Consider the following 17,201-nt stretch of genomic DNA (forward strand, 5'->3'; position numbering starts at 1 on the left):
GACGAAGCCAAAGCCTCCGAATCAGGGGTGGATCTTCGAACTCCAGGGTGGGTTTTCTCAATCAAGATTGAAGCATTATTGCCAGGTGGTGGGTATGAGGGATGAGGGCTCTTTGCTGCAGGTGTCGTGTTTTTGCTCGATGTACTCCTGCTCGACGACGCCATGATCGCGGTACGACTTCGGGATCAAGGTAGAGGTATAGGGTCAAAATCTGAAAGTCCTCTTTAAGTCACGATTAGCTGCTGAAGAAACTATGGATTATAAAGATTATAATGAGTGTGAAGAAAAGGTGACAGTTGGTTTGTGAATGACAGAAGCCCCTAATGTCCCTCGGTAGGTGGTAGGTGACATCAGGGAGACCCAACGAAAGTGACGAAGTTCACAAGCGGTGTGCTCCGCCGTCCGCGAATCCAGGTCGATGTCATCCACGCGGTATATGCCGAGAGTGAAAGAGAAAGAATACTTACAACTTGTCAACTTAATGGATGGCCTGTAATCGCAGCTTGCGCTGCTAGAGAAAACCGGAGGTAACAATGCGCGAACACGCAATCAAAGACTTTAAATGTGTAGAGGCATGCGCATCGGTCGAGCGTCGCCTGATATATTGCGGAGTGTTGTAAATCGTAAAAGGAGGAACAAAAGAGGTGAATGACTCGTGGCCCGTAGATCAAACAAACAAGGAATCCTAGAATCGTCAAGATAAAAATTAGCCATCGTATTCACATTATAGCCCCAAGAAGGCATCTCTCAAGGCTGCCATCGGTGGTAAAACGAGCAGGCTCAAAGTGAAATCCCCCGACTGAGTCGACTGAGTTAGCAGAAGGAATGATTGCCAACCAAAAGAAAGCTGCGCATCTCCATTGAACCGGACAATTTTATAGCCTGAACAATTGAACAAGGATATTTTCTTATTGTATGAAGCACGTTGGACCGGAGGTGGGAACGGTAATCAACATCGTGCAACAAACGCGTAGCGAATCAAGATCTACACCCGTGATTGGAGGTAACAGCCGGGTCTCAAAAACGTGTGCGAAGTACGACGACCCAATTGAAGACTCTCCCGAATCGCCGTGAGGAGCTAAAGGGTCTTCAAGAAAGAACGCTGGAGAGTCGAATGAATTCCCAATGACGTAGTCCAGAAAATGTGAGCCTTTTCGACGGAGGGAACACGCGGGCAGCCAGCAAAAAGATTGCAACTCCAGCGGATCTGTCGTGGGGCCCAAAGGGATTTCACTTGAATCCGACAACAAAGAGTGTAAAGGAAAGGCCCAGATCTTACCGTCGAACAAGGCAATTCCCTAAAGTTATGCGACAGTCGAACGAAGGAACGAAGAAAGGGATTTCGGGAAGGGATGGCTCTTGGATGCAGTCGCGCAACAATAATATATGAAAAAAAAACTATCAACGGTCAGTGTCCGTTGCGCGGTGATTTGATGTAAAGGACATCTTCGAGGGGAAAGAAGGAGAACAAGCAAAGAAGGCTGTCATTACTCACCACTCTATGATATTGGCTGCGATTTATTGTAGGCGACTGCCCCGGGGGGGAGGTAAAGAAGAAAAAAAAAAAAAAAAAAAAAAAAAAAAAAAAAGGAAGAATGTGAAGGAAAGAAAATAGAAGAAAACAGAAGAAAAGGAGAGAAAACGTCAAGGGAAGAATGCAACTGTCAATCAAGTCCCTCGAGAAACAAAATACGTCAAGCCCAAGTTGAAGCGACGAGGCTTCAGGGAGTCGGCCAGAAGAGGTTCGGGTGGCAATTCTGAAGGTATATCCAGGACAAGGGCTATCTCACTGGCGACTGGTTATTTTTATGGTATTTATCGTTTTGTTTTTTCTCTTGGTGCGCAAAGAACTCTTCCGTATAATCCTATCCTCTGTAGTTTTCTGGGTACGGTCTGTCTATTCGTAGTGGTGCAAGTATACGAAGTAGAGGAGGAAGTAAGTCGTGTGCGGTCGGATATAGCGAAGAGGGAGAAGAAAAAGCTTCCGCTTCTGGTGGTGGGGGCCGGGCAGGGATGAAGATGTTTGCGTTGCGATGCAGGAATATGGAGCGATATACTCGGTACAGGATAGGTAGGATGGATGTCTATGGGATCAGGAGTAATAACTGCTGCGAACAAGCCATTCAACCGGTATCAGGCCCAGACGCATCCTCAAGATCGAATCTGACAGCGCTTGGATGATCGGTTGATCGATCGGTCGCAGAAACAATTGATGACGATGGAGGAGGAGGACGGGGACATTTGGGGGAGAAAAAAGAAACGCTGGGTGGCGGAACTCGGGCGGGACTCAGGCAAGGCAGAGGAAACCTTGGAAAGTTTGGATAGAGTCCACAGTGACGGGCGCGGTGATGGTCTGAACACAAGCTACACCTCTTCGGTATTTCCTTCGGTGCTCGAATGGGGAAGCGCGGATCTTGGGGCTAGAGTTGCGGAGAAAGGAGAGCTGGGCGACAGCGACTGGGGAGACCGGCGCAGAAAGTGGCTAAACACGCGCGCTGGAGGAGCGTCTGGCACTGGCAGATACCATAGTACTCCGTAGATGGATGGAGATGAAGCAGGCCAAAAGGCTAAAATTAAGTTGGGTTGCTGGAGAACAGGGTTTGAGGCCGATTTGGGCAGCTTTTCGCCTAGTTAACCTATCTCCCTATCTCTCTATCTATGGATCAACCGAATAAACAACCGGAAATACACTGCTCGGTATACCTAGGTGGGATTGCGAAGTTCTACAATTTCCCTGTCCACTCGGTTTCTCTTCGATGAACAGAGTATCCATCCATGACTGAATCAGTAATGGCGGGAACCACCATGCAGGAGCTTGTGCAGTTCCTCTTAAAAGCTAGCAACAAGGGAGTTTGGCACCATTTATTTTCCCGTCGTCGTCCTGTCGCCTCCACAACAAGTACGGAGTACGACGCAGTCAAATGAGAATGTGTATACTATGTATATTAACTTATCCGTCAGAGCCCTTGCAATGATACTCCATATATCCACCGTAGGTTGACCGGATGGAATGTTAGCTTTGGGCCGTGGAAGCTTGCTGGATCTATCTATGAAATCTTTTTCGTTAACTATATAACTATCAGGCCTCCTTTGTACCGCTAACCGTACCCACCCAGCGTCCAGACCAAAGGGCTCAGGGTCCTCCCAGCCGTCGCAAGGATCGAAGAAGATCGGCTCTATGGCGAATTTTTACTTCCTTATATCTACGTTCCCCCAAGTCTTGTTCTCCTGGATTAAGAAATTTGCCTGTAGAGGGGGCCCGAGGGGCGAGGGCAAAGACGAGGCGGGGAGCCACAAAAGCCAAAAGAAACAGCCGAAAAGTAAGAGGCGAACGCCTCTCGGGGTTGGATGAATGGGTGGGAAGAATGCGGAGAAAGGCGTGGCTTGGATCCTCCCAAATCAAAGCATAAATGTATAAAGTCCGTATCTCGGTCGCTTGCTCTACAATTAATTTTCCTGCAGCTCTTTCTTCTCAAAGAACATGTGCTTGCCTCCGGACTTAGAGAGCGATGGAGAAACAACAGACGGAACAGGCGGGGCCACCCTCTTCGTTGAGTTGATGGGATGGTCTCTGTGGCCTGTCTAGACGCTGGGTGGCACCAGCGAGGCAGAGGGGACGGCGTGCAGTCTCGCCGAGTCATCAAGGACAATTATCCTGGCTTCTTAAGTAGGCTGAATATAGCTGCTAAGGGGGAGAAAAGGGGCCTTTTATTATCTGCAAGTGCAATTAAATCGCTGGCTGCGAGATATGGAGTGTAGTATACTTCCGTCCCCCGTATACTATGTATACATAGTACGTAACTATACGCATGCATTCGTTCTTCCCCGCAAAATGACGACGGCCCAAGCAATTCTTGTAGGTTCATCACGGTGCCTTGCCTGGATCTTGGTTCAAATGAGGTAAGACGTCATCGCCAAAAAGGCTGCTGGAGAGACGGTTTTCCGGAAGGGACATCCCTTTTCTTCCCATGGTTAAAAGGCATCCCTAAGTTTCAGCACCTTGCTCTGTAATTAGGATGAAGGATCGCGTGATGCTTTCAAGGTCTAGCCATCCATGGTTGAGCTGTTTCTGCCCGGAGGTAAAACTACATGCCCCAAATGCATCAAAAGCATCAGCATACTGTATGTCCGTATACACGCACAGTACCTTGTACTGTACATACATACACTGCAGCAATTCGAGACGCACGTAATATACAGTAATGTACTGTACATACAAATATCAAAGGCAAATCAACGAGTGTAGGGAAGCAGAGGGGAGAAATGAACAACCATGGCGGTCCAGCACGGGGACTCGTTAGGTGCGACAATGAGGGCCCAGAAATCTCCACAGCACAGTCGACGACACAAGTATTCTGTACAGAATACACTAGAGTGCAAACCCCCAGTCCTCCTTACTAGCGTTTGCAACAAGCAGTCCGTAACTGCGTATTATACCTGTATTGCACATTACACTCCAGCTTTCCTGATCAGATGCACGGGCACCGCAAGCTTCAAAGAACAACACATGGCAATAACATCGGAGAAGGAAAAGAAAAGAAAAGATACACACAGATGGCAAACGGGCCCAGAATGGTGATCGCGGATCTTTCCGTGGTGCTTCCCCCCAGCGCCTCCGCTATTAACTGACTGGACAATCTCCAACCCACCCCTTGCAGAGAAAAAGATTGGACCTGTCATGGGGTTGGCGAATGTCATCGAACCATGCAGTATATGCCTGGTATCACTGGCTCGCAAAATTACGTGAAAGTTGCTTCTTCTACATGCTATTTCGCAGTACGGAGTACAAACTATGGTAAAAATAAGATGATGCGTCCAGGAATCCGATAACAACCTCCCTGCACCTGAATATTCCCCTTTCCCAAACGTCCGCCTACCAGTTTGTTGTGGAATCAATGCGTACTCGGAGTCCTCGCAATTGGGGCAGCCAATGCTTTGGAGAAGACCCCACACTGTCGTTGGCACTCCATTTATATAGTCCACTTCCCTGAAAAAAAAAAAAAAAAAAAAAAAAAAAAGGGGGGGGGTCACAGAAGTGGATGAAACCGATTTACATTCAAAATCCAGATTCTGGCGAATATTTTTTAAAACTCGTTGTCATCTAACCATTGACAAATCAATATTCCTACCAAAAGATCGCACCAGACGAAGAACTAACGAGCAGCAAGTCCAGAAAGGAAGAGGCCAATGAACAGCTTTTTTTATTGATGACTGCTGAACGAACGACAGCACCGCCAACCTATCAGGAAATACGGAAATGAATGAAAGGAAACTCAAAAAACAAGGCGGATGGGGATCGTCTTGAAGGTGTCCAGGAAATGCTTAACGGATTGACAAGGGGACAGGGCGCACACACGCAGGAAAAACAGGAAAAGAGAAAAAGCGTCAACACAGACTCAGGATTCAGGAAGCGCGAAATCTCCTGCACCCCGCATTTTTGAAACCATCAGGTCCTGCACCAATATATGGACTACGCAGTAGCCTCAATTCCTTTTTCCCATATGATCCATTAGTACGCAGCGTATGTACGCCGTAGCCACGAGCTATATGTGCAGTCCATTTGCTGACGTCTACAGGGCTCTTGGCTCTCTCTTATCAGCTCACTCGCTGCATGGAGGGGGGCTCCCCTTGCATTCCCTTTGCTTGCTATTCGATAGGGGCCTGCCGCGGCACATAGTGATCCATGTGGAGGAGGGGGGTTATTTCTGCACGCTACTATGTAGTATCCACGCTATCAAGGGCATATCCCTGGCTCATGGGAATTTCTCGGCCCTCCCTTTTCCGTCTTTGTCTTTCCTGCATTCCTGCATTCTCTGGTAGAATTTCGCTAGCAGCACAGGGGTTTCGATTGAACTTGTTGATGTTGTTTTTGTGGCTGATGATAGTTTTACTCTAATCTGTTCTTCGCCACTGATGAAGCAGACTGAGGAGAATGTGTATATACAATTCAGTGCACAGCTCCCACGCAAGCCCCTTAAATGACTCGAATTAGGGGCAAGACGAACAGTCAAAAGACAATGGATGATAATGATAATAATTTCGACTCAACAAGAAAAAAAGAATTCACATGCTACGTACGGGACATGCGCAGCCCACCTGTGCAACAACGAAGTAAAAAAAAGAAAAAAAAAAAAAAAAGAAAAAGAAAAAGAAATGCCAACACCTGATAGAACTATCTAGAACTGCTTTTTCGCCATCTCTTTTTCAACCTTGTATGATTGCATCGCATCCTTCCTCCTTACATCGACCGGCCAATCACTTAGCTTAACATATAGCTACTACCAAGACATCGGCATCAAAATCGGCACACAAACGCTTCGTTAAACCCTTCCTCCCACCTCGCCTGCCTGAGTCAAGCCCCGCTCCCAGTTCCGCCTTTGCTCCCGCCACCACCCAGCTCGGGAACTAGGCCTTATATCATGATGGGTCTAGGCGGGCGCCCCTTGCTCCTCCTGTTCCCTCTGTACTCCGCAAACTTTGGTCATTCAAATCAATTCAATTCACACCTCCCCCAAAGCCTGATCTGCGCTGTTTTGTAATTTTTCTCACCCTGCCCCTCCACCTTCCTATCTTTCTTCGACGGTATCGTGTATAACCAACAGCTCGAACGGAAAACAATTTTCCGCTACAACGAATAGCAGGAAAAAAAAAAAAAAAAAAAAAAAAAAAAAAAAAAAAACCATTTCAGGTGTCCTGAGTTATATGCTGTGTTGCGCTCCTTGTATACGTTGCCCAGGCTTCAGGGATTGCCCTCCTTTCCTTGATTTTTCATTCTTTCATCCGGCTGGATGAAACCGGTGGAGAGGTTTGCTACATGTTCGTTCTTGGTGTAGCATGCTGGGATCTATCCACCTTTATACATATAGATAGTATGTATATGTGTGCTCGTCAAGTCCAAAGGTTTCCTTGTGGGAAAGATGGCCGGCCATCACCTCAAGCTGCTGCTGCTAATGACTTCGGGGGAGAGATCCTTGTCTCGCCGTGGTCTGCCTGATATCACCTTTTTGGAAGGTTAGGTGCATTGTATGTTTCAAAGAAGCAAAGTTTGGTTGATAATTTCTGGCAAATTTATTGTTATTTGGTAGCCTCATTTGTTTTTTGAATGGTGTAAAGATATAGACATATGTACATGTACATGTACATGTATATATATGCATTGATTGAAATATGGAACTAGTTGACCATCCACATGAAGCCCCTTGGAAGGCATAGTTAAGGGGGAGACGTCCATCTCTGCTCCAACAATTAACATCGCATATCTATCAACGTCTCAACCCATTCGGTTGACGGTTGACGGTTGACTTGCCCATCCATACCTTTTCTTGTAGCTTCACGGGACACGCATGTCTATCGGACAAAACTCCCGCAGTTTAAACCAAACAAGGCTCTTCATAAATTTGAAATCTCATACGAGTGGCTCCACAGCCAAGGCTCTCCTCTCCCCATATGCTTTATATACAACCAGCAGCGACAGCCCGCGAGGCATGAGCTGTGTGTGAACCCATCTCATATCACACACATTCTCCCGTCTCAACGCCAAATATGCCCGCGCACATTGCCCTTGACGTGCGTACCAAAATATGTATCTTGCTCGCTCTACCGCGAATGGCGAGGACGCGCCGGTCCTTTTTTTGCCAGGCAGACGATGAGGACATATGAGCTGACGAATATCTGTATCTCGTTAGTGGATAGGTTAGCCGAAAGAAAAAAGACCAGCACACCATCAGATCCAAATTCGACTCCGTGTTGTCCGTGTTGTTGTTGCTCATTGGGGGGGGGCGGCGGGGGGCGCGCCCGAAATCCCGGAGTGGATGGTCGTTATGAGAGACGTACATCTGTTCCATCGCCTCTTCCCCGCTTCCCCTGATGATATCGTAGGCAAGTTGTAACAGATACCTTGTCGCTCTCATTTAATCTGGAGATGAAAAAAAAAAGAAAGAAAGAAAGAAAGAAAATGTGTGGGCCTTGTTTTGACTCGGTAGGCGTATGGTGTATCCCAATAACACGAATACAATCAATCAATGGTTTTCTTAATCAGTATCACCAGGAGGCTGCGAATGTGGGGGGAATAGCGATAATATGAGTAACATGAAGAAAAGACAAGTTATTCATAAATATCGAAAAGACAATCTCGTCCTATCCGCCGCGACGCAGCTTCATTTATTGTACACAAATGGAGAAAGTGAATATCATTTGAGCAAAAACCATGGTCAGATAAAAGACATGCAAACCTGGGGCGACAGGGATATAGGTGTATGAATATGCCATACGAGTATGCCAGGGTATGTGGAAACAGAAAACAAGATCCTGAGGGAGTAGCGGAGAGGGGGATAGTGAGAAAATATAATAGACAAAAACCTTTTTATTTTAGATAAGAAGCAGCCCACCGAGTATGCGTCAGGCGAGAGAACGGAAAAGATATTCCAGTTACTCAGCTGCGTCGAGGCTGCTCGATGCAGTCGCTTGGGGACCTTTCTGTTGCCGTAATTTCTCCTCGAATTTCGCAAATTCATGCAAACCGACCTCTTCTTCCTGATCCAGGACATGGTTGACCCCTTTAACTTCCTCGATCTACAAATAAATACAGGTCAACTTCAATATCCAAACACAGAACTTCAAAGAGAGCCTGCGGGTCTGAGTAGAGTTGGGGTGGAAAACATAACCCAGGAAAAAAAAAGGGGAGGGGAGGGGGGGTAAGATAAAAGACAGGCCGCTCACATAATGCATCAACATAGACTCAATCCCATTCTTCAACGTCACTGTACTCGAATCACACGTCCGACACGCACCACGCAGCTTCAAAGACACAATCCCATCCTCAAAGCCACGGAACTCGATATCGCCTCCATCCTCCTGGATCGCAGGGCGGATCCTCGTCTCCAGCAACTCCTTAATCATGCCGACAACCTCATCATCGTCCTCATTATAGCTCAGTGAATCTTCTTCAGCAGGGCCAGCTCCAGCCCCAGCCTCCGCGACATTGATGATCGGCTCGCCCGTGGTTACTGCTTCGGTGATTAGGCTGAAGACCTCGGGTTTGATATGCGCCCAATTCGCGTCGCCGGCTTTGGTGATGGTGATGAAATCCGGGCCATAGAAGACAGCGGAGACTCCATCGACATTGAGGAGCTTGGCGGCCAACGGAGACGGGTAAGGGGGTGTGAGGGTTGAGCGTGGCGAGAGGTATTCTACGAATGAGGTCGGGAAGTTTTCAGGGAGGACGGGGTGATTGGGGTTAAATTTTAGTGCCTGGACGAATAACAGGAAAGGAGGATCAATCAGCTAGATGTTTCCATGAAATTTCTCTCTCCATGCTTGCGTTCTCTCTCTAGCCCCTCCGGAACTCAATATCCATTGCAGCACAGATTACAATCTCAAGCTGCCTTTTTTGCTCACTTACATCAGCATTCGGAGTGGTTTCGGTCTGAATAAAGATCGTCCTGTTTCCCGTGGCCCCATTTATCTGTGGCGCCCGCCTCGCGGGTTGATGTCGCGGATCCAGAGTTGGTCTATGGCGTGAGGTCGACGAGGTAAGGACTGGGATCTGTGCTGCTTGGCTATGCATGCCAGAGACACAGACGGGGCCGCAGCCACCCAAGGAAACGCCGCGGCCGGGCCGTGACCGTAAGATCGACCTTATAAATGACCCTGGAGAGTGTATTTGTCGCCATTGTGTATATATATCTCTACGCAGGCGGGTTGCATATCAATATATATCGAATGGTTGTTGTATGTGAGATAGAAAACTTGGAGTTCATTTTCATCTGGCCAAATACAGCCGACTTCCGGATGACGTAACTTGATATTAGTAATCAAGTTTCATCGACCAAAAAAAAATGAGAAAGTCTACGCAGCTGGCGTTTGATCCAGTGGGCGAACTCGACCATCATCCGCCTAGTTTCAGCGTGACGATGATATGCAATATGCGTGTCTTGAATGTCTTGAATGCGGGGTTTACATCTCTTTTGAAATCTAAACAATAAAAATAGCCGGAAAGTGGTTTTCGCCTGAATTGAATCAAAGGTGTCAATCACACACATATATGACCAATAAATCTATCCTGCTTCTAGGTACGATAAGGAACAAAAACAGGATCAACAATATAGGAGATGGTATGATAGAAAGGAAGCTTAAACGAAACAAGAAAATTGAAACAGAATCACAGAGAACACCCATCCCAACGGAGTACAGGGGAGAATCATCAAAACGCAAACTGTTCGTAACATCATAACTGTGCCTTCATCCCTAACACCTGCAGACACGATTAGTACCAAAGAAAAATAAAACTCTTTTTTTTACCTTCCTGCATATATCCTGAAGAAGAAATAGAGGAAAAAAGAGCCCCACCCATTCCGACGTTTTGGTGGCTGTAGTAAATATAGAACGCATCATAAACCTTAGCCAACCGGCCAGCAAATATAAACGCTAGACAATATGGGCAATTCGAATTGTAAATATGTATGTGGAAGGTTGGGAGGGAGGGGATAGAACAGCACCCACCCATCCAGGAAAGAAAAAGGAAGCAGGAAACGAACAAGGCAAAAGGGAAAGCAATAAATCGATTTATACCTATGCGGGTATATACTGATTGAGAAAACAAAAAAAGCAGGAGTCGGATTTAGGTTGGGGAATATGTCACTATATGTTTCCTGACACAATATGAGATGTTGGGAATTATAAAAAAAATTTCCTTTTTGTTTTGAAAAATGGATCTCAGATCAAAATCCTCTCAACTCCTGTGTGGCGAGTTCCATGGACGGGGCCTGGGGGAGAGGGGAGAAGAGAAACATCTCTTTGGGACCCTTTCCGTTCGTTTTCTTGTCTCGCGAAATATCAAATGATATAGGTTTGTGTATTCGCCCCAGCCTCTGACAAAAATTGCCACAGGGGGTCATGGCTCGTACGTAGTGTGGAAGAGGAAAGGAAAAAACTGGAGAATTGAGGTCCAGAGTGGCATCCGCCTCCATTCTTCGTTTCCGTTCTTCCTTTTTCGTGCGTTTAATGCTCTGTTTAGCATCTGTATCTGTTTTTCGGGGAGAGGCATTATCGAAATGACGGATCGTAAATGTTCACGAACGAAGGATTCCAGGCTGCTGGATATTCAAGCTCGACGCCACCCGAATCGTTTGCGAGGTGGTTCAGCTCCTGAGGATGGCTCAACTTGCATACTCCGGTTATAAAGTTCCTATAAGATGGTCAAGTTAGCTTCAGATGTAGACTGTGGACGGAAAACGGGGGGCGATTATATCTATTCTGGATTAAAAGTGGAGAGTAAGCCTTACATCCTGATCTCCCGGAAATTTGGTATCGAGAATAAGGCGTTGCACGTCTTCATTTTTCGGGTAACATGGAAAAGGGGTCCTTTGGCTATTGTGAATTCCCAAAACAACCTCGCCCATGATCTCAAATTTGCGCCAGTTTATACGATCATTATTGGGGCCTATAAATGTCTTGTTGCCTTCTTCAGCTGATACAAGGTCACGTCGATGAAGAGGCAGGAATGGGATTTTTTCCGCAAACGAGTTATCCCAAGCTAAGCGGTAGGCGAAATGGCTCTTTTGTGTGCCCATCAGGATCACTAGGCTCATGAACTGTTTCTGAACCATTGGCGACACTAGCTCCCTAGTTTGCGAAAGTCGGAAGACAGGCGTCCCGTTAAGCCCTGCAATAACGGCCCCGAGAGAGTTGTAATTATTCAATTGGCGTAATTTCTTAGCGATTAGGGGGGGATGTCAGCTAACGTGAAAATGTATATATATATAAAATAGTTGTAGGGTATACTCATAGTACTAACCATCGCGATATTCATGAATTTTTCCAATGCCTCAGCCCGGTGTTTGGGTTTGTCTCGCAACAAGACCATGCTTGCGACGAACAACGCTAGATGGTTGAACTGGTCAATCATCCTGTTGACGTTACACAAACCTTTCGATGAAGCCCTGTCGTCTGCAGATACACTCACGTGCCGGACGAGTTCCCGCGGCCTAAATGAGCTAAACATGACCCAGTCGATGCGTGTTATCTCGCGCGCAAATTCATCTTCAGATATATCCATGAAGGCTTTCCATTGATCCTTTGAGAGAACATATTTCGGAGTCAACTCTAGCCGCTGTGCTTCTTGTTGGGCAGATTCAACACTTAAGAGGGTTAAGAACGATTGACTTGATATGCTGCCCGATCTATAAACGCTTGATGCAGTTGAAAGATTGGAAAAATTCGAACCGAGTTCCTGATTTTCGTCACTTAGATCCAATGCGCTCATATTGTGTATGTTCTCGTCGGAGGACCGCGCAACAAAAGTTGCTGGCGAACTTTGGACGGACGTGTCTAGAAACGTTTCAACACTTTCAGAACCATTGTCATCATCATCATAGGCCCACCCTAAATCATCATCCTCCACGAATTTTTCGAGAAAAGAGTTCATCTCCTTTGCCGCGAAGGCGAAAACAAAGTGCTTCTCTAGCGAGACGATAAAATCCGTCAAGCGCTTTCGGATTTTTGAGCCGGCGAAATCGCCGGGATACTCCGACACCCATTGTGACAGGATATTCAGCACTCGTAGATGGTCTGCATGCTGCATCAACAACGGGGACGGTGCTGACCCAATATTTTCGAAGCGTGAGAGTAAGGCCGAAAGGAGCCTTGTCGGAGTGGCGAATTTTCGATACAGACATAGGAATATGCTGGCAAATTTGGCGTCTTGTTTTGACATAGGAGGCCTTAAAAGGCGATCCACCAGCTCATCGAAAGTCATGCCTGGATCGGCCGGTTTGTCCTTGCCAATATCGGGGCTGGAAAGAGGACCAGAGCCCTTTGGATCGTCACCGTCATCCTCCATATCCAAGAAGCTGCTGAAAGCGTCGGAACCACCACTGTGTCTCCAGGAATTCTGCAATCGCTGATACGGACCCTTATGGGATGTTATCTCCTCGGGGACGGTGCTTGTGCCTAGAGTTTCCCCTCGGTTCAACCGGTTCCCAGGAGGAGTTCTAGGAGGCACGGGCTGCGAATTGCTTCGAACATTTCTCGATCCTTGTGCATTGGACGCCAGGGTTGAATCGGTTGTACGGTTCTGGGTCCGAAAATTGTTGGGATCAGCGGAGGGTGGACTGGCTAACGTGGATTTGGGGTTTTCGGAACTCGCACGAATATGCTGGCGAGTTTGCAGAGGAATGGGGCGTCGGGAGGAAGTTCGACTTGACGAGGTGGGGTGTGACAGCGGAATTGGTGAAGGTTGTAAAGCAGCTACATCTATAGAATGAAGGTTAGCATCACCAGCAGAGAGAGCGAGTTTCGAAGTCGCAATCAGAACGGTATGGTTGGTGCGATGGAGTGGTCTGAGTGGTCTGAGTGGTCTGACAATCAAAGGAAGAAGGGGAAGTCGTCAAAATAAGACTGAAAACGAGATCACGAGCACGGCAAACCCATCGGTGGTGGTGATAGGCAGAGCAGTGTGCGTTGTGAGAGTCCCGGCTAGCAGAAACGCGAGTCTCAGACCGCAAAATAGGAGAGGACTAAGGACTAAAGGACGGTGGGGAAAACGGGAAGGACACTAGCGTCATAGCAGAGGGAAAATCGTCTTGGTGCGAAACTTTTTCGAATCAAACAGCCAACCAGTGACGTGTCTGGTCTTGACAGGGGGAAAAAGGAATCATGCCGAGAGGGGATTTCACGGGCCAAAAATTAAAATGATATAAATAAAAATAAGACAAAAGTAACTAGGGAACGATAAAAAAGAAAACATGCTATCACGGGCGAAAACGGTCGGGAGAAAAAAAGAAAAGAAAAAATGTGGGCATGGGTGTCCTGGACAGGTAGGAATTCCTGCTATTGTGGATTCCGGCAAGCCAAGGTGGGGAATGGAGCCACCAGGAAAAGCCTTACCGGCCGTTCGAGCTATGATAGCCCTGAGAATGTTGGAAATGCATTTCTTTTGCGAGTCTGGGGCGTCTGGATATGTGTGATGAACCTCGATGCCGCCGAGCACTCGACGTGCTTGGTCATAAGTAGCTGAGTCGATCCGGGAAGATGGGATTTGTCCCTCGCATCTACAGGCCCATCTACAGGCCACGACAATAAATGGTATTGTGGCCTTGGGCAATGCACCTATCAAGGGTTCAATCATTAGTTGCCCGCAGCCCGCAAGAGTCCACTGCTGCCTGGCTGGGGAAAGAGGTGGTGGGAGGGGCTGGCCAGGAAAGCTGTTTCTGGGCTGAATGGGCTGAAGTCATAACTAAAGAAACATGATATACGGAGTATCGTCTGGCAGTTGGCCACAGCCAAGATGTAACAAAGCTACTGCAGGCGGGGATTTTTGATAAAAAAATTGTCCACGTACTAAATATTCGAGGAAACTGGGCCACACTCCTGGGATCGTGTGAATCAAAAAGGACGAGAATACCGTCAATGACGGGCAATTCCTGTTCTCCGATGAATTTGGGCCATACGATTCGACCAGTTTCGTCAAACGATATTTTGTGGCTCGCGATTTCCAGCAGTCGCACGAGATAGATGGTTCCATCTAGTGACATTTTCTTCACCGAAGAGCGTGATATGGGCGGTTGTTTAAGATCCAATGCCCGCTGCACAAACGTGGACTTTCCCACGCCTTGTGCACCTACAATGGCCAAATTGACTTGGGGAAGACGGGGTTTAGCTGTAGCAACAGACTTTGTTTCATCGTCAATATCCCATAACAATCGTCAGCACATATTAGAATTGACATTGATCGCAATCTTGTTCCCAGGATCCTGTTTTCCCCCTTTTTTTTCCCTTTTCCCTTATTCTTCTTTTCCGAGGGCCAGGGCGGGGGAGATGGAGGGGGACCGAAATCAAGTTATGATGCCGTGCCTTTGCTTGACATAGTACATACCTCACTCGAGCCATTCGATGAGCCATGATAATCTGTTTTGTCTACACTGGCTGGCGCCATCTCGTTCTCTTCAATAACGGGTCCTTCTAGGTCATGGCCCTTGGCGCGATTCCCGGGGTAGGCGTCCCACGACGGCGCGGAATAGGAGCGATTTTGTAGAGGCGGGCGACGAGGCTGCTGAGGGACAGGTAGCCGAGGGGAGACCTCACTTGTTGAGCGTGTTCTCGGAGGGCGTGGAGAGGTCATTATATACAGGAGTGGAGCCCGTGGAAGGGCTCAGACACCTAGACGGTACGGAAGGGAATTGTGCGGGAGACAGCCGGAGGAGAAAAACAAGACGGCAGATCATATCCCAGATCCTGAAGCTATAACACCATCAGCCAGGAAGGCTGTGCCATTGCCTTATACTCCAAGGAAGAAAAAGCTTCGAATAATATCGATCAGGGAATTGAAGGAACGGAGCAGGTTACGTGTGGGGAGCAGCTATGCGAAAACCGCGAGTGGTGTTGAATATCTGGATGGCGAAGGCTTTTTGATTTATTTTGTTTTGCTATATGTGAGGGAGGGACCGGGTTCAGAGCATGGCTGATAAGCAGAAGAGTGGTCCTATATCAGGGCATGGGCGAACTTGAAGGTATAGACGATAAGATATGTGGGGCGGAGAGTGCGCACGTCGGCAGAGTGCAGCCAGCCCAGCCCGGAGACCTATGCAGAGGGCATAAAAAAGAGCAATCGAGGTAGAAAAGACCAAGGTGTCTCACCCACATACCAGGGCTCCGAGGATAGCGGTTTAATGTTTGGCGAAGGGCTTCATGTTGGCTGGCGATAGCGTCTTCGTAGGCGTAAACCTACAGTTGAATCTTAACGACATGCCCTAACTAACTTTTAACTTCCATAGTAAATCCATATCCAACGACTCAGCGATATAAATACTACGTATATACAGCCCAACTCAGCACCATAAATTACAGACAGTTTTACCTTGGCCAGCGCGATGAGGGGATGATGGTGATGACGATGACGACGACGACGGTGATAATGAACACAACCGTTAATTAAATATTCACGGTGTTCAAGGGATATATTTCGAGGCGATTCTGAAGGCGCCTGGGGCCATTCAGCTCCCCACCGATCTGCTGTGGTTGACGGCTCTGGATGTGGTGATCGGACAAGGATCCATCTGCCTTGTCTCAAGCAATCTTGGATGTGTTCACCTGCTCGGCCGTCTTTGAGATCTAGAGCCAGTGTCAGCGCTGAGTGGCAATCCAATCGCCGCCAAACAAAAAGCTCCGGTCGATCAACTAAGGGTCGACATGGGGCTTGGATATGGAGCTGCCCTTCCCTTCGTGTGTCATGCGGGCGACGTTTTCGACGGAATGACTGCTATCATACATGACCTATTTCCACCCAGCCCAGCTCTTATTTTCCTAGTCTGGATGCGGGGGCGATCAGGAAATTGGGGGGAAGAACTCATGGTAAGCCGGGGTTGGAGTGAGCATTTACTGGATCCTCTTATCCAGAGACGATTCGATCGTGGCCAAAGGGACAGTACCTAGGTACATCTACATTCCTCTGTTTTGCTCCATGCTTGGAGCCCTGGAGTACATCGATCGGCATTCTGCAACAGTTCGGTTTTCACAACGTTTACAGCCTGTTGTCTCACGAAGTACGTCGGTTGACATCCAACCAGGAAGTGGGCCACATGGTAAACCGAGGTTAGGTTTTGGATGAAGCTGAATTGTTTCCCCAAGATCTGTTCCTGAGTTGGTTTTCCCGGGAAGATGCTCATATTACGTGGAAGAAAACAATCTCGTAAATGTGGTATATATACTGTGTATCTAGGCAATAAATATCCAAGACTCCTCCCTCCCAGGCTGTGACTGTTTGACCTACTCTCTGACCTAGCCAGGTGAAACCAGCTTAGCAGCAGATAATAGGGATGCCTAGGCACGTTTAGCAGCATCGTACAATCTCCGGAGATGAGTCAGAAATTGTCGTTGCATATGCACACGCCAGCCCGAAACTGTGGAGGGCATACATGCCCCAAAAATCATCAAATGCGCGACCCTGAACTCGAAGCCGCTGCATGCGTGCGTCTACGAATGTGCAGCATACGGATTCCGCGCGGTCGATTTGTTAAGGAAGATAAGGTGACTAGCCTATGTGCGCAAAATGTATCTTAACAGCACGCGATAGCAGAATGAAATCATCCCATTATTCATTCCGCATCAAGGGGAAAATGGTTCCCATTATAGTCCGGTTCCAATAACCAACCACCCATCACCAATCCCAAATAAGAGTGACCATTTCCCGGAAATAAGTACCTCCC

At 47.6% G+C, this 17,201-nt stretch overlaps 4 protein-coding genes across 4 annotated transcripts; 2 read left to right on the plus strand and 2 right to left on the minus strand.

Annotated features, from left to right (window-relative positions):
• Positions 1 to 253: 253 nt before the first annotated feature.
• On the plus strand, positions 254 to 803 carry HCAG_03614 (predicted protein; the record flags this gene model as incomplete). Its single annotated transcript, XM_001541466.1, has 3 exons — positions 254 to 295; positions 355 to 527; positions 731 to 803. The coding sequence occupies 3 exons, from the start codon at positions 254 to 256 to the stop codon at positions 801 to 803; spliced, it is 288 nt and encodes a 95-aa protein (XP_001541516.1).
• Positions 804 to 4,273: 3,470 nt separating this feature from the next.
• On the plus strand, positions 4,274 to 4,579 carry HCAG_03615 (predicted protein; the record flags this gene model as incomplete). Its single annotated transcript, XM_001541467.1, has 1 exon — positions 4,274 to 4,579. One exon carries the CDS (start codon positions 4,274 to 4,276, stop codon positions 4,577 to 4,579), a length of 306 nt encoding a protein of 101 aa, XP_001541517.1.
• A 3,848-nt stretch (positions 4,580 to 8,427) lies between these two features.
• HCAG_03616 (conserved hypothetical protein) lies at positions 8,428 to 9,565 on the minus strand (the record flags this gene model as incomplete). Its single annotated transcript, XM_001541468.1, has 3 exons — positions 8,428 to 8,571; positions 8,719 to 9,249; positions 9,401 to 9,565. 3 exons carry the CDS (start codon positions 9,563 to 9,565, stop codon positions 8,428 to 8,430), a joined length of 840 nt encoding a protein of 279 aa, XP_001541518.1.
• Positions 9,566 to 11,101: 1,536 nt separating this feature from the next.
• On the minus strand, positions 11,102 to 15,118 carry HCAG_03617 (conserved hypothetical protein; the record flags this gene model as incomplete). The annotated part of the gene is made up of 7 exons (XM_001541469.1): positions 11,102 to 11,185; positions 11,283 to 11,711; positions 11,795 to 13,251; positions 13,498 to 13,521; positions 13,885 to 14,106; positions 14,339 to 14,669; positions 14,873 to 15,118. The coding sequence occupies 7 exons, from the start codon at positions 15,116 to 15,118 to the stop codon at positions 11,102 to 11,104; spliced, it is 2,793 nt and encodes a 930-aa protein (XP_001541519.1).
• Between the last annotated feature and the right edge of the window lie 2,083 nt (positions 15,119 to 17,201).

The sequence above is a fragment of the Histoplasma capsulatum genome, genomic scaffold (assembly GCF_000149585.1).
Source record: "Histoplasma capsulatum NAm1 scaffold_3 genomic scaffold, whole genome shotgun sequence".
In the NCBI taxonomy this organism is placed as follows: domain Eukaryota; kingdom Fungi; phylum Ascomycota; class Eurotiomycetes; order Onygenales; family Ajellomycetaceae; genus Histoplasma; species Histoplasma mississippiense.